Source organism: Prinia subflava, chromosome 3, assembly GCF_021018805.1.
Source record: "Prinia subflava isolate CZ2003 ecotype Zambia chromosome 3, Cam_Psub_1.2, whole genome shotgun sequence".
NCBI classification, from domain to species: domain Eukaryota; kingdom Metazoa; phylum Chordata; class Aves; order Passeriformes; family Cisticolidae; genus Prinia; species Prinia subflava.
In genome coordinates this window covers 104,294,196-104,316,706 of record NC_086249.1, presented here as the reverse complement: position 1 = coordinate 104,316,706, position 22,511 = coordinate 104,294,196, and the positions used below count along the sequence as shown (strand labels likewise).

General features: G+C 45.0%; 1 protein-coding gene across 1 annotated transcript in view; it reads left to right on the top strand.

The window, feature by feature from the left end:
- Positions 1–11,051: 11,051 nt before the first annotated feature.
- PCP4 (Purkinje cell protein 4) overlaps positions 11,052–22,511 on the top strand; it is a 48,007-nt gene continuing 36,547 nt past the window's right edge. Inside the window, exon 1 of the mRNA XM_063393174.1 lies at positions 11,052–11,158. Within this exon, the coding sequence (XP_063249244.1) occupies positions 11,150–11,158 (9 nt within the window). The 5' untranslated portion in view covers positions 11,052–11,149. The remainder of the gene's footprint in view (positions 11,159–22,511) is intronic.

The following is a 22,511-nucleotide window of genomic DNA, read 5'->3' as shown; positions in this document are numbered from 1 at the left end:
TATCAATGCAGAGGCCACCCAGCCCTGTCACCCCGTGGTGCTGCCCCCAGGCAGATGCCAAAAGAAAATTGCTTCAGTCTTCAGAAACCTTTCCACTGCAGCTCCTTTCCTGCTGTGACAAAGCCACTGCTGAACCATGCAGCACTACCGCCAAGAATGGTTTATTTCCCTCCAGAAAGTTTTCTTTCTCACCCTTCTTTGCAGATGCTTTTCTCCCCCTCTCCCCTCCATTTGTAGTCAACTCTCAGAGCTTTACTCGTTTAATCAGGAACCCAAATGCCTCAGAGCAGGAGCCTTGACTCCCCAGCAGGCTGTCAAGCCCTGTGAGCAGCCACATGGCACTGCAGAAGAAATAAGGAAGGAAATCTATATCCTTTTCCCTCACTGGCCAGGCTGCTGACAAATCCTGCCCTGCATTGCAGATGCGATTCAATTATTTCAATGAACCCAATCAGAAATAATTAATGAAGACTTTCTAATGCACATTGGGAAGACCATCCACCAAAACAGGGAGCTTTTCTTTTTTTGCTGTATTGCTATTCTCAGCAGCTTCCAGCTAATAAGTTACAAAACCTTGGCTTACTTGATTCCAACTGCTAATCCCTTTCGGTAGGGCAGAGGTGGATACAATTAATGTCAGAGGAGTATGAAAGCACTGATGGTGCTTTGAAATGGGAACTGTAAGCAGAGCCACAAGCTATGGTTACCCACATTACAACACTTAAATCACTCCTTGGCTTGTGTTTGTTAATTTTGCCATGGAGCAAGGTTTGCCAAGCAACACCTGTGTCCTTTGTGCCCTCTTGTAGCTGCTTAATGATGAAAGTTCACCGTGGGCACACGAGTGACAGGGCACAGCACCTCTCATGGTCTGTGTGTTTGCCCTCCAGGACACACTGCCTTCAGCCACACTCGTGGGTCAGCAACCAAGGCAATTAAAAACATCAGCTAAACAGCCTCTAATTGCAACAATTTCCATGGAAGTGCCAGGCTGTGGCTGCTTTTCCTGCCTCAGGTGCAGAGAGCTGAGTGCTCAGCCCACACTGCCTGAGTTGATGCTGTGCTGGAGACTCTGTTGGGAAGAGGTCACTGAACTCAGTTTGCTCCATTTGCTGTTTTCTGCTTCTCAGCCACAGCTGTCAAATGAACAGATTTGAGAGCACAGGGTTGTTGCTTTTTTTTTTTTTTCCTGTCAGGGAGCAAGAAGATTTTATGAAGGCCTTAATATCTAAGTAAAAGGTCAATTGGCATAATCAGCAATTTCAGTAATAAATCTATCATGATTTCAATTTCATTAGCCAATTAATGATTCCAGCCCCTGGGTTAGAAGTGGCATTTCAGTGTGCAGGGCATGGATTCCCAATGGAACCACAGAATCCCAGAATGGTTTGGGCTGAAAGGGACCTCAAAGCCCATCCAGTGCCACCCCTGCCATGGCAGGGACACCTCCCACTGTCCCAGGCTGCTCCAGCCCCAGTGTCCAACCTGGCCTTGGGCACTGCCAGGGATCCAGGGACAGCCACAGCTGCTCTGGGCACTCTGTGCCAGGGCTGCCCACCCTCACAGTAAAGATTTTTTTTTCCTAATATCCAATTTAAACCTGCTCTTTGTCAGTTTGAAGCCATTTCCCCTTGTCCTGTCACTCCAGGGCCTGGTAAATAATCTCTCTCCATCTTTCTTGTAAGCTCCCTTCAGGTCCTGGAAACAATTTTAATTTACTTTATGGCAAAGGTAATTTATAACACAAAACCTCCAAAGGACACAGTGATTCCTTTGCTCTCCAGGCATCAGTCACATCCTCCTTTAAATTAGAATTGTGTGTAACGAAAGGGGGGGAATAAACATCTAATATGGAAATGGACTGTTGTTGGAGTGCTTATGTACTTGCACGTTTCTTTGCTTGATATTAATAGAAAGCAGCAAGAATCATATTCTGGCAATCCTCTTGGTCACAGTCCAGAGCACTGCAGCAGTGAGGGAGGAAGGAGGACATGGACAGAGAGGGAAGGACACACTTCAGCAACAGCAAGAAGCTGCCTCTCATGGCAGCTCTGCTTTTGTAAACCAAAGCTCATTCTTTTGAAACTGTTTTTCTTGAAAGACACTACTTTGAAGAAGACTGAGAGCAGATACTGGCCCGTTCTGCCAACAGCTCTCCTGAGAGCCAAATCCCCCAGTTTTACACTAATCATGAGCCTTTTCCCACTGAACACCACATATTTCACAGGTTAGTGACAGTACTTGTCACTGCTTTTTCATCCTGGATTTAAATGTGGTCTAAGCAGATAAGAAGCAAACTGTTTATAGATGCAGCACTGAGAGTGTAATTAACCATCCTGCTTAACAAGGTATTAGTGAGGGTGTGTATACAGTGGGCATTCACCCACTTCTCAGTCTTTGCCCTGATCAGTGCTGATCAAACTGAGCTCTCCAGAACAAACAAAAAGAGAAAATCCCATTAGGATATAAAGGTTCAGATATCATTACAGATCCTGTGTCACCCATACTGGCTACAACAGGACTGGTAGAGTTTTCCTTCTGCACCAGGGTAAATCAGATCCAGCACGGAGCAGCCCTTGCCCTCAGGCCCTGGATTTGAAGGTGTTCAGCCTCCCAAAAATTTGTGCATACTTCAAAGCAACTCCAAAGTTCTCTAATCAAGGAACAATTCCTGACCAGATGGCAGCAGGAACCCTATGAGTCTGTGTTAGGGCTGCTGAAATCTCCTGCTAGAGGTTGGAACTACACTGAGTTCACACAAAAGCCCTCTTTACTCCTCTGAAATTTGTGTAAAAATAGAGTCACATACCTAATGCCACCCGGCACCACAACAACGCGTTATTGACAAAATTAATGCACACACACAAACAAAAAAATCAGGTTTAGGTCAAAGTCCCTTGCACACAGTGTCCAGAAATTTGTATCAAGTGTTTGAACTATGTTTCTTTACTCTCATTCAGTATTTCATTGCTGTTCCACTGAGCTGGGGAACCTGATGGCCTTCAGAAATCCCTTTTTGACCCAAATTATTCTTTGATTCTATGAATTGTTTTGAATTCCGTTGAATTGCTCTGAAACATGAAACAAGGTACATACATGCTCAGCAAAATGGGAGTGTACTCTGTAAAATAAGCCAGCAGATTTTTGGTCTTTCCTGGGTAAGAGCTATGTTATTTAACACCCTTGCCTTCCTCAATATCAGGTGAACTCATCTATTTACAGCTGTATAACATCATTAAAGTTTCAGCTTCTGAAACTTTAAATACAAAGAGACGACGAAGTAAATATTTAAGAGAACCTGGGATTAGATTTCTCTGACCTTCACAAACCCCTCTGAGTAATTTATATAAATGAACCTACTTATTATTCATACAAATAAAATGCATGAAAAGAAAATGTAAATCCAGGACTACTCCTGTTTTTTATAGCTGAGATCAGAACTAGTTTGTCCATTAGGCTCATAGCCAGTGCTCCATCACACTGCCAAGGACACTGTAGGGCCTGAACTGCTTCTAATTGAGTAAAAATTATTTTATTCCTGGTTATTTGAGGGAGCACTGACTGGACAGATCCTGGTGTAAATGTTGGACCTCTTGGTGCTTCAGGGCACTTGAGGGGCACAGACACAAACCAAGTACCCAAGAATGCATTTAACCTCACTGTGCTTTTTTCCTAGTCCCAGGTAACACGGTGCAGCTACTTTTAATTTCTGTGCATCAGCAAGTGTTAAACAAGCTCCACGTGACCTCACTTGCATTTTAAAGAGGTAATGTCAGTAGAAAAAAGCTGTAGAAGCAGCACAGTGCAGGTTGGGAGGTTGGAGTTGGGGGATCCTCACCCTCCTCCGGTGCCATCCATAGAAGACTTTCATTTTTTAGGAGAAAGGTTTCTGTGTCAGCCCTTAGGAGTGTATCCAGAATGACCTAAAAATAGGTTTGGGATCTTTTGAACTCACCTGAGTAGAAAGTTAAAGGAGAGGGAGGGGGAGGCAGTAGGAGATGCTCTGGCAGGGCACAAATCGGGATGGCCAAATATGTCCTGAAATTACCTCAGGGGAAACTTTCCTTTCATGATCTGCAGAAAGATCCCTGAGAGCCCAGACCTTCCAAGCTCACCTTCTGATGGTGCTTTGGAAATACCACCATGGAAAACTCTGAATAAAATGGCACCACGGTGAGCCAGGACAGAGAACCACTTCTCTTTTGTGAATGTGAATCTATTTTGGAGTTGTGCTGACCTTTGCAAGAACCTTCTCTTAATAATACCTCAAATAAAGAGACTGGCTCAGAGAGAGCACTTTCTAGCAAGGATAGAAGGTGGGCAAGGGCCTCAGAAAAGTCATCAACCATTAAACTGAAATGTCACCATAAGCCCATAGGAAATAGCTAAATGAGGTGTTATTATTGGTAACACAGACATTGTAGAAGAAAGATGAAGGAAAGGGAACTAAGCATTTATTTCTGTTAAAAGTGAGGGGTCATCCTTTTCCATCAGTCAGCAGGGAGTTGCTTTTATTTCCACCTCCATTTTATCATTTTTAACATAAAAAATTACAAAGACTATCATTAAAAAAGATTCTGCCAAATTAGCTGCACCCATTCATCATCTTAGGTCTTTAGATGCTGAACAGGATCATTTTTTCAGTAGCATACATTATGTCTTCTTTTCCTTTCCATGCCTCACACTCCTCCCAGCTAACCAACCATTGCTAAAAGGAGAGATTTAACTCAGTGGGACAGAACAGGCTGTGCTAAAGTGCCTGGTTTTGGGTCTCTGACTATGCCCATTGCTAAATGGGTATTTCTACAAGGCAGCCCAACGTGTCTCAGTCTGTTGTTGCACTTCACAGCTCAGAAATTAAAAAGTGCTGAGCTCACCTTTCCCTTGACTGGCTCAATTTCTGAATGTTGAGTAAATATCTTTCCCTTGCTAAGTGGAAGAGATTCCACTTTGTGAATAAACTGAATGTAGAAAATAAACCTAGGCAGGGCCTCCTGAAGTTTCAAGCCCATTTCATGCTTCCTACCCCCAGCCAACGTTGTATGTAACATTAATTCTAACTGGCTCCATTCAAAAACCAGGCATGCAAGGGAAAAAAAGCCCCAGCAGCTGAGGCTGAGAACTGCAAAACTTCACTTATCAGTCCATAAATATATTTTAAAGAAGGGATTTAGTGACACAGTGGCAAGTCCTGCTGTTCACTGACCTTATGTATGAGTCCTTACGTTGATAAGGGTTTTCCCTCTCCAGCAAACTGCTCTGTCATGATCCCATGCCCTATCCCTGCCCATCCTGCACAGCAGAGGCATTTTTGTGCCCTGTGAGAAAGTGAGGAATCCCAACATGCATTTGCATGAGGGAAGAGCAGAGATGAAGTGAGTTCACACTTGTTTCCTTTTTTGGCAGCCACTCACTATGCATCACTTGACCTGGTGACTTTAGCTTCCTTTTACTGGAATATGTTATGTGTAATTACTGTCAACACAGCAATAAAAAGGTTTCTGAAGAAAATGGAAAGAAAGGGTTTGGATGTCTCAACTTGATTGGTTTTTTTTTTTCCTGTAAAATGTCCGGCAAAATTTGGGACTGCTATGACACAAAGATCAGAGGTTGTTTTGGGGGTTCTGATCTGTCTAAAAGATGAAAGATAAATAGGAGAGAAGCTCTTCTGAACCTCAGCTTTTTTCTGTTACAGAGACCAAGGAAAACAATAATGCAGCAGCTCCCCTGTCCCAGCAGAACTGCTGGGTGGTGCTTGGTGGATGGGGTCTCATTTTTGGCCAAACCAGCTCTCTGCAGCTGGGGTAGGAGAAAAGGATGGGATCCCTGAGGTCCTCCCAGAGGTTAATACTGACAGGGATGCCCTTTTGAAGCTGGGAGCCTTCTAAATCCATTATCTGAACAAGAATTCAGGGAAGAGACTCCCTGAGAATTTGCTCTTAACCTCCCCAAACTCACTAAAGAGAAGTAAGAGAATAAATATACTTTAAACTTCCTTATCTCTCCACATCACAAGTTATAATTGTGGATCTTCTAAATCACATTAATTCCTTTGCGTGTACAGAGATTGAAAATTGTTAACTGGTAATTATGATGTCTTTTTACCTTCTAATTAGGAGGAGAACTGCCACAGGTAAGCGCCAGGTAACGTGAATGCTCCACATCTTCACATCCTCTGGCTTCTGCAGAGCTGAGCCACTCAAGGAGTCAAACCCCAGAACATTCTTCAGGCTTTCAAAACTTTAGGGAGTTTGGCTTAAACTGAGTTTGGCTTTACACCCAAGTTAAGGACACGGCTCTGAATTAAATCCATCAAAACTCTTTGGCCAGACAGAAGAATTGACACATATATTTGGGTGATTGGTTTTCGGGCTGTATTTTTTTAGGATGGAAGATGATTCACACTGTACAGTAAGTCATGTCTTGTAACCCTCCTGAGAAAAGACTCAATTTTTCAAATTATATTTGATGTCTTTGTGACAGCGACAGCGATAAGATTTTGTTGGAACCATTGACTCATTCCTCTTGCACGGGAACAAAGGTTAGGTTGTAACAAAGGCCCTCAGGCCTAGATCTTTAAAGGTATTTTGTTGATTAACTACCCACAGCCATTAGCTTCTTAATTAAAAGGTAAGAAGGCATACTAATGGGAGTTCAGCTGTGGAAACTGTCTCTTTAGATTTTTTTCTTGGGCAAATTAGCTGAAATGTCTGAGATGACCAGTCATCCATCATCCAGCATCTGAGGCTATGCTTGTTAAATCTATTGCTACCAAAGGCTATAATCACATCATATTCTATGTAATTAAGGTTGTGTTCCGGATCCTCTCCTGTTTTCTAGGATTCAAAGGAACATCTCTTTCTGAAACAAAAGCTTTCCATTTGAAATCAACATCCTTGATTTCACCTTCAACATGGACTTTTTCTTTAGTAGAAAGTTTGTGTGAAATCGTTCCTTCTCTTTAAAAATTCATAGAGTGTAAAACCAGCAAGAGGCAGAAGTTTCACTTCACTGTACCAATTTCAAGCGCTGGGAAACTTCAGTTTTTGCAGTCACAGTCAAAATTCAAATATATTCTACCAAACAGAGCAGTTCTGCTCTGATGGAATGTGGAATACTGTTCAAGGCACAGCCGTATTTTCATTTTGATCTCTTTGGATTTGATATGAATCAAAATTTTGACTAAAAACTACAGCAGCCTGAGGAGACATCTTCCCCTGCACTCTGTGGTACCTCCTGAATGGAGTTGGGAGGGTCATGCTCTGCTCCCAGGTGACAAGTGACAGGATAAGAGGAAATGACCTCAAACTGTGCCAGGGGAGGTTCAGGTTGCACATCAGGAGGAATTTCTTCCTGGAAAGGATGGTCAGACCTTGCCAGGGGCTGCCCAGGGAGGTTTGGAGTCCTCATCCCTGGAGGTGTCCAAGGAAGGGCTGGAGGTGGCACTCAGTGCTCTGGGCTGGGGACACGGTGGGCACTGGGCTCAGCTTGGACTCCATGGTCCTGGAGGTCTTTTCCAGCTAAAGGATTCTGTGATTCTGTCTTTTCTGGAGCAATTCTGTGCTTCTGTTCAAACCACTTCACTTTGCAGACACCTTCAGAAAGCAAAGCAAGACGGTGCAGTTGTGTGTCACTGTCAGTGACAAAGACTGAGCACACAATCAGCTCTCTCCTGGTACAAATACAGCACCAGAGGGCAGCTCCCTTGTGGGGAAAGGCTGAGAGAGCTGGGGCTGTTCAGCCTGAAGAAAAGACTTCAGAGCCCCTTGCAGGGCCTAAAGGGGCTCCAAGAGAGCTGCAGAGGGATTTTTCACATGCAGTGACAGGAAAAGGGGGAATGGATTCAAACTGACAGAAGGCAGGGATGGATGGGATATTGGGAAGAAATTGTTCCCTGTGAGGGTGGTGAGGTCCAGGCACAGGTTGCCCAAGATTCCCCACCCCTGGAACTGAAAGCTCTATGGGCTCTGAGTAACCTGATCTAGTGGAAGATTCCCTGCCCACGCAGGGTTTGGAACAAGATGATCTTCAAGGTCCTTCCAACCCAAATCATTCCAGGACTTTAACACATGTTTCTCCAATTATGGATTGCTCAGTCTGGCATGGAAGAGCCATCTTCAGTCCCCTCAAACAGGTGAAGCTCCTTGGAAGCCTGAGAGCCTTTCTGTTCCAACACCCAGCTCAGATTCTCTTCTCTTTTCTCTGCTGAATCTTTCAGGTAAGTGGGAGTAAAAGGCAGTAAAATTGCAGTCATATGCCAGCAGACAAGATTGAACACACACTGAGTGCAGACTTGATGAATAAGAAGGTGGTGTTTTAATAGTCAATTTTCAGAATATAATGGCTCTTGAAAATAGATTGCTTGGAATATTTTCTCTGCTTAGAAGTGCTACTACTTAGCTGTGCACTTAAGTAAAAGCAGAACTTTGAGGCACCTTTAAATTGAGGGATTGCCATGGGTTAGAAAGGCTGACAGGGAAAGAGGTACCTCAAAACTAAAATGTGGTGCTACCAGACAGCATAAATGGCAAAGTACAAATAAAACAACCACTAGAGTTACCTGTATTGTAAGAATCTTTTGAAAAGCTCAAGCTGCTGCTGCATTTCCAGAACTTGGCATTTGTCCATTTAAGATGGTTAGACCCAAGATTTGGAGGCATCTGTGTGTCTGTGTTTGTGAATTGAAGAACAATTAAGTTCAGCAGGTCCACACTGCGAAGCAGGAGAGGCACAGAGCATTTCATCCTGAGGTTCATCTCTGGATTGCTTTGGCTGGCTACAGAAATTTTCTGCAGTGTGTGACAGGCAAAGCTGGGAGGCAGGGAACAAGATTTAGAGGGAGAGAGGGAACAGATGCATCTCTGCAGGTCAAAGGCTTTTTCTGGGGAGAGGGGAGTTCTATGCTCTCTCAGGAACCTGTCTGAGGGCAGATAATGCACCTTATACTGTGACTGCATGGCAAAAATGTGCAAGTTGTCCCCAGAGCAGAGTCACTGCATGGAGGGCGCTGCCACCACTGTCAGCATCGTTCCCCTAAAAGAAGCACCAGGCTGGGTGCTGTGTTTCCAGACACAGCTCAGTGTGCCCTCTCTGGAAATTGTGAACTCCTCCAAACAGGTCAGAAAATAAGAATTTTGTATGTTCTCCTGCAGCATTTAGTGCAAAGAGCCTTCTCTGCTAACCTGCTTCTCGGGGCACACTGCCTGAATTATCACCAGGAGACTTTCTGCTTGGATTTGACACATTTATTTTGATGGTGAAGAGGGAGACTGACGTGACTCCTCTCAGAGTCAAAGGGACCTGAACAGATTTCCTCTCAGCGGTCTGTGTCTCTTCCCATGGGATTGGGAGCCCTTTGATCAGCAATACTCTGTTAATAATTTATGTTAGCATTGTGCCTTGTATCCATAAGCTGACAGACCAGTGGCACTCCTGTCAGAGCAGGAATACTAATGCAATACGCCCACAATTGCTCTTGACTGGAAAATGGTGTCAGATGAGACACAGCTTCTTCAGGGGCTAAACTTCAGCATCTTTATTTTGGGTCCTCACAGGGCAGCTCCTGAAGCTGCTCACGCAATGAACTCTTACCATGTTTGTTGCCTGCTTGGGCCACTCACAACAAAAACTGGGACAATTCATGACAATTTTTAAAAATGTCAGATGATGCTGGGAGAGGTCCTGGGAATAGTGGCATAATGAAATAGGCTAAAATTTTGTTTAGTACCTCAGATTTCCTGTTTTGTTTCCCAGGAGGGTAAATTTTCTTTTCTCCTTTTCTGGCTGACACTCTATTAGAAGCCCATATTATTTTTCACACCCCTTGCCAAATTCAGCTCCAATTCTGCTTCAGCTTTCCTGATCCCATCTCTGCATATTTCGCCAGCATCCCTAAAATATCCCCAGGATACACATCCCTGGTTCCACTGCCCGTGGAGCCTCCTCATCCTCAGGTGAAGGAGCCCAGCCCCTCCTGCCTCTCCAACTCCAAGGGAAAATGCAGTTTCTCATCAAATTTATTTCCCTGCCCCTATTAATACTGGCCCTGAAGACAGATGTTGGCAAAGAGAAGAGGCGGCTGCAAGGTAGTCCCTGGAAGTGAGAGGGCTTGTCAAGCTTCTTGGGCTCTCCAATATAACACTTTAACTTTTTTATTGATTTGAGAAAAATTTGAGGGAGTTAAGTGCATTCCCAGCGCTAATTGAACCTATATTTCTTCACAGATATGTGAGTCAGAGCATCTGAGTCTGTATTGCCAAATATAGCGATTGTGCTCCTTCAAAAGACGGATGCTGGAGCACAACAGCACACATCCCAAAGTCTTGCTTTAATTACACATTCAGAGAAATGATAGAAAAGGCTGTTTCCCATGTATCTGTGGAAGAAATGCTGTATATTTTAGCAGGAATGGCAGCAAGAGTGATCAGACAGAGATGAAAGCCAGAGGTGAGCAGAGCAGTGATTCTCTGCCTGTTGATAAGATTGCAGAATGTTAAGGGTTGGGAAAGGATCGTAAAGATCATCTCACCTCAACCCCTGTGCCATGGGACACCTTCCACCATTCCAACCTGGCTTTGAACACTGCCGGGATTGAGGCATCCACAACCTCCCCGGCCAACCTGTTCCAGTGCCTCACCACCCTCACAGTAAAAAAAAAAGAAAAAAAAAAAAAAAAGCTCCCCGTTTAATTTATTCATCCGGTCTGCCGCAATAATTCCCCAATTCCCAGGCTGCCTCCAGCACACCCGAAGTTCGTGTCTCTCCCCTGTGGGGATGCCCGGAGCCACCCCAAAGCGGCGCGCATGGTGCCGGACTCTCGGGGAAGTGCGGGGGGAACGGGGAGGAGGAGGAAGAGGAGGGAAAGCAGGAAGAAAAGGAGGAAGAAAACGATGAGGGTGAAGAGGAGGAGGACGCGGGAAGCGCTCCCGGCCGTGAGGGCCGTGAGGGCCGTGAGAGCCGCCAGGGGGCGCCGCGCGCTCTCGGGATGCGGGCTGCGCGGGGATTGGGTGGGGCCCGCGCGCGCGCGGCGCTGATTGGCTGGCGCGGGCCGGGCCGGGCGCGCGGCGCCGCTTCTTAACGGGCGTCGCGGGGCAGCGGGAGCGCTGAGCGCCGGCGGGGCCGCTGCCACTGTCACCGACACTGTCGCGACATGAGCGAGGTGAGCCGGGCTGAGCGGGGCGGGGGCCCCTCGGAGGGTCAATGTCACCTTCACCTCTCCGCGGGCAGCCGGGGAGGGAGAGGCGCATCCCAGGCTGGGAGCGCGGGGAGGCTCCGGAGGTCCCGGGGAGGGGGTCTCAGCATCTCTTCTTAAACCGTGATAAACGCATCTCCACAGGGGTGTGTGTGTGCGCCTGCAGAGCATAAAGCAAGGTGGTGGTTTTGCCCTTTGAAGGGTTAGGCACGGCGCTGGAGATTCCTAATTAAAAATCCCCGGTAGTTTCTTATATCTACCCAGCGCTTTCCTGTGTAGAAAGGAGGATTTAGTAAGTTGTGGGAAAGTTGCCTGCTAGAGCTCATGGAAAAAACCGCCCTGTTTGTGGTTGGGTGCTGATGTAAACTTTGTAAGTAGTGTCCTGAGAAGGATTACAGTCGAGGGGAAAGAAATGTAAACAGTGCCAAACATGTAAGGATCTCTTGTACCCTTGTAAATAAACAAGCTGAAATTTTGCACTTGTGCACTTGTGAGGTTTTTTGCATGCCCCCCCTTTTTTTTTTTTTTTTCTCTCTGCAGTGGAAAAGTTCGAACTAGAATCTTTTTTTAGATAAATGTATTGTTAGATAGAACGACTCAGGTTCGGCTGAGAGATCCCACATTCTCTAGTGGCACCTCATTCTTTGGGAATCAGCAGAGGTACCTGTAACTACGCCTTAGCCAGCGCCTATTTTTGGAGGCTGTTTGTTACAAAACACCTGCTACTCCATTAACAAATGGGATTTTCCTTTTTTAGAAGCAAAACTGAGAGTGACACTGGATGAGCTGTGACTATTTGCCGTGCAGGTGTTACACTCAGCTGTGCTTTTCCACGAGGTGTAAACGGGAGGTGAAGAGCAGGAGCAGCCTGGTGTGTGGTGCAGGGATTTGCGAGGAGCAGCTCACATTTTGGCTTTCAGGTCATGCCAGGTGGGGAGAGCACAGGAAATCCTCATTGCTGCTGCCTGCAGGGATCAGGCACAGGGATCTCTTCACGACCTCTCCTCTGCTGCTGCTTGTGTTTCTGTCACCTGGCTGGAGTTCATGCAGTGTGGGTTTGGGTTTTGGTTGCTTTTTTTTCCTTGTTTCAGCCACTGTGACTTTGCTGCCCAGGCTGGCTGAAGTGTGCTGTGAGATGCAGCAGTGCTGTTCTACTCTTTAAATTTATAATTTGGGGGAAAATCTTATGGAGAGGAGTAATGTTTGCGTGGTGCTGCTGTACCTACTATAACTATACGAGGCATTCTTGTCACAGCTTTGTGCTGGGTTGTATTGCTCAGCAATTGCTTTTCATAATTTGAATTAGACTGATTGCCTTTTGGATTTAAAGAGACACAGTGAATGTAAGGATCCTCCCTGCTACCAGCACAGGGGTTCTTTATTCACAGTGCATTTTTTTGATGGAGCTGTGTTCCTGGCAAACCCCTGGAGCCGGGAGATGTTTCCCTGGCGCAGAGCTGCGTCCTGTGCACTGAGCACTGCACTCGGTGTCTTCAGTGCTGCTGTCATTCCCCTGACAAAACTGGGGAGTTAATCACTCACAGCTCCAGTGAAGAAAAGCCTCCCTGCTGCTCCTTGGTGTCAGCTCTTCCCCAAAAGGCAGACGAGAGCAACTACACCACCTCACTGAAAAAGATTCTTGTTACAAAAATGAGGCAAAAAACCCCTGAGCAGAAGGGAAGCTCTTAGGTACTGTTTGCTGTTGGAGGGGGGGTCCCAGTGGTTTTAGCTTGCAATGCTGCAATTGAAAGATATTTTTATTTTTGGCTTAATCTGTTAAAAAAACATCTGTGGATGGGGTGATTGAAAAGAGGCTCAATTAGAGCCCTCAAAAGATTATCCCACATACAACAGTGTTGGGAGGGTGGGAAGGTTGTTTTTTTTTTTTCTTTATGTCACCAATTGCCTGGATTTGAGCAATGCTGGAAATGCGGTCACAGAAATCTCTGAAAAGAGCTTTCATCTCCCTGAGTTATTTACTGAGACTTTGCATGAATTCTCATTTTACTGCTTCAAGCAAAATTAACTTCTTTCCTGTTTATTGGCAGTGATTAGGGTGATTTATGAGTGTGGTGAGGCACTTCAACAGGTTGTGCAGAGAATGTGTGGCAGATCCTGGGTCCCTGGAAGTGTTCAAGGAGAGGTTGGATGTGGCTCTGAGGCAGGAGGTGATAGCAGGAGGTGTCCCTGCCCATGGCAAGGGGTGGAACAAGATGATCTTTATTAAAACCCCTTCCAATCCAAGCCATTCTGTGATCACCAGTCTTGTGGTAGGAAAAGCTGAAAAAGGAAGCAGTCATTCATCTGACAGTAGTACTTTTCTATTTTCTAGCAGCTAGCTTATATTCTTTTAGGGAGGATAAGGACCTTTTCTATGGGAAGCCCACTACACTCCTTTCTCTGCAGTATTTGTCTAAAAATTTGTTTAATGAGTTCCTTCTGCTGGGCAGAAGTCTGGCCCCATAAGTAGTCAGTGGGAAAATGAGGTGTAAGAGTTGACCTAGTGGCTTTGCAAATTGTGATTTATGCTTCCTGCTGCCTGGTTTAGTGGCAGACAGGTCCCTTAGCTGTATGGGAATTCCTTGGCAATGTCAGTGTACATTGAAATGGATTTTTAGCTCTGGAAGTCTGTCCTCAAATAACTGGGGAACCTTTTCTGTAGGTCTGTGGCTGCTCTGTTGGTTTCAATGAGTCTGGAGAGGAGAGCTGTGCTGAAAAACATCAGCTGCTGTCAGTGAGCAGCCATGAGATGCAGCCTGTCTTCCATTAAAGATCTCCAGCCACACAGGCTGAACTGGGGAAGAGATCTTGGTTCATGGGCCCACAGACCAAAGCCAAATCTTTATTCAGTCAGCAGCTGTACCAGTGAGCCTCTAGACTCACATTTGGCATAAACTCAATTCACCACAGGGAATCCTGCCATCTGATCAGTCATTTAACTGTCCTGACACGTTACAGATGATGTTAGGTCATGGTATTCCCCTGCCACCAGGGTTCACAAGAAGCATTCAATCACAAAGACATTTTTGTGACTTTCACTCTTGCCTTCTGTGTGGAATGTTCGTGGTTGTCATCAGGAATCAGGTCTGGGCTTAGGAAGGAGAGCACTTGAACAATGTGTTCTCACAGCCCTGGGTGCAGTTCCAGTGGCTCAGGAATGAGTCTCAGTGGACATTGCCTTGGATGCATTTATTTCCTTTAGATTTTAAAGGGTCAGAGTGGTGTTGCTGTTACAGGGGACAAGCTCAGCTTTAATACGTGTTATTTAGGTGTGTGACTTTAGGAGAGCCATTGGGGAAATCTCTTTTTGATTGCCTGAGGCCCCTGTGATTGAAGGACATGCATTGGAAGAGCCTTGTGCAATGTGAGTGAAGTGCAGCACTGATTGGCAGGGTGCTGATGTGCACCCCTTGAGTGGTGTGTTCTTAGAGCCAGTGGCGTTTTATGTTTGAGAATCAGCCTAGTTACCAGACAGCACCAAGAATATTCTGGCTTTTCCTTTGGAAACAGGTGTCAAGCAACCAGGCACATAAATTTCAGAGTGCTGCGAGGGGTCTGACTCTTTTAGTAGGGAAGGGGGAGATCTGGGGACTTGATCTCTGTGTAAATTCAGAGGTTTTGGTCAGCCTTTGAAAGCAAAGAACACTGACTCTTGCTTCTTTGAGAGACAACAAGCTCTTTGCCTTAGGTTGGCTTTGGAATCCTGTAGCCCCTGCTGTGCTGTGCCCACCTTCAAAAGGATCATGGAGGGTTTTTGTGTCCCGTAACTGGGACATGCAGGGCATTCCTGGGGGATGAGCTGTCCTAGTGGGTGTGACCATGCAGCCAGCTCTGCCCTACAGCCTGGAGAGCTGAATCTGTGCTCTGGAGCTCAGACCACCCTCCCTGAGAGGTGTCCAAGCAGCCAAAGATGCAGGCAGACTTGGAAGGAATGTCCCTCTCCCTCAGAACTGAGGGAGAACCTGAAACATGTCCCTGTCCCTCTGGACAGATATGTCAATGTGTGGACACCTGTGAAGGACAGGGAATGTGTGAAACATCAGGTGTGGTTAAAATGGTAAAACTGGGGTTCTTTCCTGTGTTCTCCTGAATTCCCTTGAAACCATTCCATGGAAATGGTATTTAGCATCTTGGAACCACATAAACACAAGTGAGGATTATGCAACCATAATCCTGATGGCACTGAATCAAAGAACTGGTGTTTGTAAGGGAAGAACACACCATATTTGTTTAGAGAAGCTCCTGTTCTCTGCTCTGGTGTCTCTAGCCCTGGTGGGTGTTTGAGCCAGCCCCTCACCTTAGGGTGCCCCTTCTGGTTGCATTTTCCAGCTATTGCCATGACCCCAATTGTTAATTATTTGCCTCATTATACCGACAGTAGGTACAAGAACTGTGCAGCTCTAAAAACCCCAGCAAGAACATGGCAGAGTGGAGGAGGAAATTCTGCAGCTGTTACAGGATGGGGGTGGGATCGATAAGCACATGAACATCAGTTTTTAATTTTAACTCATGTCTATTTATTAGCTGAGTGGTAAATTGCAGCTCAAAAGAGGAGGAAGAAGAGAGAACAATAAGTTTTACATCTGTCACTTTGCCTACTCTTTCCATCAGTGTGGTTTCAGTGGGATCAAGCATCTTCTAAAATAGCACTTAGAAGTGATGTTGGAAATTGATCTTAATTTGATGACACTGGCACAAGCTCATGGGTTTTCTTGCCATGTATAGAATGCCAACAGATTCAGGCAACACACTCTAAAAAAGGACATTTAGCTTTAATAGTGTGCTTCAATATCATGTTTCCTTGTAAAAGAATAACTTACTCCAACCCTCATGCTGCAGGAGTTGACAATACGACATAATTTCAGGTTTCAAAGGAATATTAGTTTCTAGTCCAATATCCCTAAATTTGTAATGAATTGGCAAGCTTATAGGAGTCATCATCCAACAGTTATTACATTATCTAGATCATGCTAGTGATGAAATGGGGTATGAAGTAGCAGTTAACTTCAGCAGGAACAGTGGAATTTCCATTAAAGGTTTCTGGGGGTTTTTTTTGTTGTCGTTTGGTGGGGTTTTTTGTTGTTGGTTTTTTTTATTTGAATAAAAGATTTGATTTCCAAACTGCCATTTGCTCTTGTCTCTCTCAGTTTTTTGGAGGGATGGCTTGGAAAATGTGTTCGCATGTTTTGCCTCTTTAACCCTGCTATGGAAGAGCTTGTAACAGAGCGGGCTAAACTCTGAGTATGTCAATCCTCAGACACCCCCTTGGCTGAAGAGGATGGGAGAAGGTGGCAGGGGAAAGCAATGCCTTCCTTCAGCCTCTCACAGCAGAGCCTTTGATTCCCTGAGCCATGCACCACGTTGTCTGCAAGGCACAGGATCTTCTCATGAAGATAAAAACCATACATTCCCCCTCTTTCTAAGCAAAGATCTTCTGTTTCTTTAGTTGTTTGGATATTGTGTTTCTAAATAAATAAAAAAATATGGTAGATACTTAGAAACTAGGTCAAATCATAAATAATCCCTCTTTAACTTTGTCCTCTAATTGTAATTCAGAAAACAAATCTCTAGTTCTCTTATAAAAAGAGGTGGGAAACAGACTATATAGATTTGTCTTACGAGGAAAATAAATGGCAAGCAACTGCAAAGGAAATCAGTGGTGAAACATTATAAATGACAGCATTTGGGGTCACAGTTTATCCCCACTCTCCATGTCTGCCTCCTCAGAGACCACACTAAGTCTACTTAGAGGTAAATTGGGCACGTGTCACACAGAGCAGGTCTTTGGCTGGTGCTGCCTCATCTCATCAATTCATACCAAGAGGGATAAAGCCTTATTTATGCACTAACATGGAATTTGGAGGGAGAAGCACAAGTTTAGTCAGAGAAGAAATGAAAATTGTCTGCCTGCATGACTTGAATATTAGTTACAGCTGAGCTGTCTTTCCTCTGAAAGAGAAAAGTATTACTTCATAGACACTGAATGTTCTTGCATTATCACCTTAGTCTAAGGCATGAAATATGACCTTAACCAGTGGTGTAGCTGACATTGTGAGTGCTGTAACAGTAGACAGAATGATGTTAGAGAGCTCTTTTGTGAGAGATGAAAGTAAGAAACAAAAGGAAAAAGAAGAAAGTAAAATAACTTCCAAAATGTGGTGTCCTTCTGTCTGACCTTGGAGACCTCAGAGATCCCTGGACTGGGACAAGGAGCTGGTGAGAAGGGTGGCACCAGGTAGGAGGGCATCAGATCTTGGAAACACAGACTCCAGCTCTGCCAAAAAGTTTGGAGGTGTGTATTTAACACCCTTAACACTGAATCTGAGTGTCCAAATGCCTGACAGGAAGATCTGAGCTGCTTTGTCACCAGCCTTACCTGATTCCTTGGCTGGCATTTGGATTCTTGGTGGGTTGTGGGCCCACAGCTACTGCATGGTGCCAGCAGAGGTGGAAAGCTGCAGCAGTAGGGCCAGAGAAACCTGAAATGGGGTTAGGTTATGATGGTTTAAACTTGGAAAGAGTGAGCAGGGCTGTGGAAAGTCGTGGTGGATCACTGCACAACAGGAGTCTCCTAAAACTGAAAGGAGAGATCCCTTTGGGGATCCTGGCTGGCTGCACACATTGGTGTGGATGGATTTGGAGGGATTTTGGGTGCACCTTTTCTGGGAATGATGGAGCACAGTTCAGAAATGCCCAAGCCAGCACTGACCAGGGCTCTCCCTGGAAATGGGACAAATCCATGTCCTGCTCAATCAGCTGGATGAGAGTTCACAGGCTCTTCTGGAGTGAATCAGGGGGTGGGAGAGAACTTAAAAGAAAACCTGGGGTCTGCACAGCTTCAAAATCCCTGGGCAGAGTGTTGGGAAGCTGACAGCACCCATTGTTAATATCTTGGAATGATTTGCATCTCCATGTTGCAAAAATCAACAAAATCAGTTACCCAGCAGGTACCAGGATCTCAGCAGCCTTCTCCCTAACATGAAAGTCTGTAATAGCAGAGGAAGCAAAAATTAACAGCTCTGAGGACATAAGTGATTTCTTGAGGATTTTGATGATGCTAGCTAGACCTTTTCTTAGTGGCAGTCAGGACATGAAGGAAGACCAGTGATTTGTCAGAATGGTTTTCACAGACATCATAGCGTTTTCCCAGGAAATGTTTGCCTCACCAGACAGTAGGGTAAGGCTGGCCTGACCAGATAAGTATCAGGCTATAATGCCTAGATAAATACAAAAAGACATTTTAAAAGGCTGAAGTCCAAGTTTGGGTGAGAGGCACAGAGGCAGAAAAATAATCCTGATAAAAATCACAAGTATGTTCTTAATTTGAATTGCAGTGATTTTCATTCTCTAGCCTTAATGTTTCAAGAAATGGGGCTGCTTTTTCTCTTGAGGATCTTTCTTTCTCTTTTTCCCTTGGAGGAAATAGGTTTCTCTTTGCAATAAGCAGCATTAAATTACTCTTGTATTAAAATACTGAATATTCTGCATGTTGACTGCAAAGCACCTGGTTTTAACACTAATGGAAATGCTCCAAAGAATGACTTTTATTTGAACTTTTTGTTGTAGTGTTCCAGGAAGAAATCTGAATGACATGGAAATCTGTTTCTTGGAATTCCAGAAGAGTACTTACAAAATGTGAGGGCGGTGGAGGCAGAAGATAAACTGCCAGAAATTAGAAGCATTGAGCTGATGGGAAGAAAAGAGGAGGAAGGATGGCTGGGCAGGCAGATGACATGGGGGGGAAAAAAATGAGCCATGTGGCTTCATGGCTGCTTCACACATATCAGTGCTCCAGTCAGAGCTGACAGATACACACCCCTGGAAGAGAGCAAACATATTGTTGGCTTGGCACACTTGAGAATGCATGTGCCAGCACACATGTGCTGCAGTTTAAGCAGGGCAGCCAAATGCCTAAGGCAGGCCAGCTTGATGCCAATTTTAATTTGCCAGTCAGACTTGGCTAGTTATCACTTCTTTCCTTCAGCATATTTTGCAAGCTACTGGAGAGCACTAACACCCAAAGAAAGCTGAATGAACCTCTCAGGATAGATTACAGGAGATCCTCTCTTTCGCACAGGGCTTTTATTCTGAGCATTGCATTGTATTCCTTGTGTGGATCAAAAGCTTTGTGCTCTTCATCCTGGAACTGGACTTAGGGGGTGGATCTGCAGGTGTGGGAATATTGGTGGCAAAGGTTCTACCTTGATATTATGAATTGCAGAGAGCCCAAATTGCAAATTACCTGAATTCTAGCAATCACTTTTGCAGTCATGCCATGTAAGTCTTGAATAGATGTTTTTGTGTGACTGCAGTGTGTCAGGCAGCACAGCTGGATCTAAATCTGCTTTCTGCATGGAACTTCTAAGGAACCTCTTTCCTCTCTAGTCATAGGGTAAGTATGGGAGATTTTACCTGTTACCAAATGACTTTCCCTGTAGGAGCACCTAAGGGCCAATTTCAATGGCATTGCAGGGTGTTTTGCCATGTTCATGTGGGAAGGAGGTGTAAATGTTTAGATGGGTGATGTTTTTTCTTTTGCTTCATAATGCAAGGCACAAAGTACAGAATGGAGCCTGGTTCATAATGTGAGGCTGAAGATAGAGGGAATGAAAGAGGACTACTGGAGAAATTTGCAAGTTTTCACTGAACTTGCCATGGAAAACACAGTTCATAGAATCACGGAATGGTTTGGGTTGGAAAGGACCTTAAAGATCTTCTTGTTCCAACCCTGCTATGGGCAGGGACACTTTCCACTATCCCAGGCTGCTCCAAGCCCCATTCCACTTGGCCTTGGACACTTCCAGGGATGGGGCATCCACAGATTCTCTGGCAAGCCAGAGCCAGGGCCTCCCCACCTTCACAGGGATGGATTTTAGTCTTAGGGCACGTAACCCGGTACGTCTCTGCTGGGGCCAGGGAACCTGGGAGCTCTTACGGCTTTCCTGTGAAAATTGCTTTCTTCTCCTCTCTGCTGCTGTTAGCAATGAAATGGATCGCAGCAACACTTTCCCCAAGCAGCTGCAGGGTTCTCAGAGTTTCTGATTTGTGGAAATCCCAGTTTTCTGGCCATGTCTTGGACAGAGGCAGTGACCTGACTTGTCTTCTGCTTGCTCCATGTGAGCTCATTTGACCGCTGTCCCTGATTCCTGGCCATCAAGGTGACCTTGTGCCTCACCCTGTCTATTTTCTTTTCACTGTGGCAGGGTTGTCTCTAATCCCTTGGCTGTGGCTTTTCCTCCCAGTGCCAAGAGCTCTGCTCTAAACCACATCCTCCCCTAACAAAGCAGCTCCCCATAAGCTCTCAGCGGGTCATTGTGATGCAGATTGGAACAAGGCTGGACAAATCCTCTGCGGAGCGATGCCCCGTGTCAAGGGCAGCTCCAGCCGCCCGTCCCGGCTCCCCCTGGCGGGGATGTGCCGGTGGCACGGAGCCCGGGGTGCCAGGTTTGCGTCATCCCCCTGGGCAGGGCTGCTGTGCTGCCAAGTCCAGCCATTCCCTGCCGCTGGAATGACCCCGGAGAAGTTGCTGTCATCCCAGCAGATGGCCGGGGGGCTGCTCCCAGTCGCTCCCTGTGACCAGACGGGCTGGGTGGAGCAGCGAAGTAAGTGATGCAGAAACATCCCTGCCACTTGGTCTTGCTCTTGTCTTGGAAATCAAAGGCTTCGCCCGAGGCTGAAAGCAGAAAGTTCCTTTGCATGGTGGCTTGAAACTGCCATAATTAATATTTTTGGAAAATCCTGGCTGGCCCAGTTACTAGAGCAGTCTAACTGACTGTGATAATACCTGTTTTCCTCTGAAATATGTAGGGAAACAGCAGGGAAATAAGTGCAGGGTTTTTTTTTAATTGTACTACTGGAAATAAAAACACGCCAACAGAAAAAAAAACCCGCCAGAATTTCTGCAGTCTGGAAAGAAGCAGCCTGTTTTAATAATGATAGCCAATATGATCAGAGATGAGGCAATTTGTCAGCGCAGATTTTTGCTGTGAATAATCCAAGCTGTCCCTTGAAGACAACCTCTAACTCAATTACAGCTGGGTTTAGAGCTCAGCAAATTGCATTACCCAAAACTTCAGAAGGGCTCAGAAGAATAAAACATAAAGTAATTTTTTTGCTACCAAAGCCCTATCCATAATCAGTTACATTATGCCTAGGCAGGGACTCTGACCCCTTAATTGGCTTAGGACACTCTTCCTGTCTGGGGATGCTGATAGGAAAGGATACCCAGGATATTGCCTGTATCCAAATGCTGTTTCCAGATCCCCAAGGTTCTCTTGTTCCTAATCAGGTGCCCTGCCTGTATTTCCCACACAAGGCTGATAATTTAGGTTGCCCTGGTGCAACTGTTTGTGGATCAGACATCAACTACACAACTGAAATGATCAACAGAAACAGTTGAAATATGTATTTCTTTTTTTAGCTGGATCATTTCAATGATTGTTTTCAACGCAGCTCTGCTGAAGGGTTATTTTTAACTTGAATAATTTTAGTGCTCCTATTTTCCGTGTGACCTTGCAAACAATTGTTTCCAAAGAAATGAGGCCTTGGAGATGGGAAGGTGTGGCTGGATTGGGCTCTAATGGGAAGTAGGAGTTCTTAAGGCAGGTTTCCTGCCCAAAAATGCCCTTTGTGGAACTGTAATGCCAGGTCTGATGCTACCAATAGATAAGAAATAATAGGAGAAAAAACCAGAAGAAACCACCTTAAGAACCACAGTTGTTTTTTATTTATGTCATCTAGCTTAATCAATTTTTATGTAATTGAACTCTTCCTCTTGGGTCACCTTGAAAATGCATAAAGAGAAGACCTCAGTGTAATTGGGATATGGGCTGTATCACCCATGTCCAAATGAGAACTGAAGTCATTTTTTGGCAAGGGATGTGAGAAGGTTTTTTTGTAGTTGATTTTACTCTGTTTGCCCTTTGCTAAGCAAAGCCCAATGTGCAATTTAGGGAAATTCCACAGCACCACACTGAGGTTCCAATTCCACTCCTAAAAGTAATTCTGCTGAGTTGAAGACAACTCCTTGTCCACGTCTGAGTTAGCCCTGTAAATAAACCATGCTGGATCAAATCTAACATTTCCTGCAGGAAATAAAAAAGGGATTACTTCTCATGGCTGGCATGGTAATTAACAGGATTTGGGAAATACATTCTTGCAGCTGCTTTCAAAATTAACTTCAAAGATTCCATTAATCCCTGCCTCTGAAAAAAAAAATTGTGATTACAATGTCTTTGGAGAAATAATGTTTTAATTCAGAATATGCTAATAACCTAAATATTAAGCAAGCTACTGTTTGTGCTAATTACGTTGATTACAT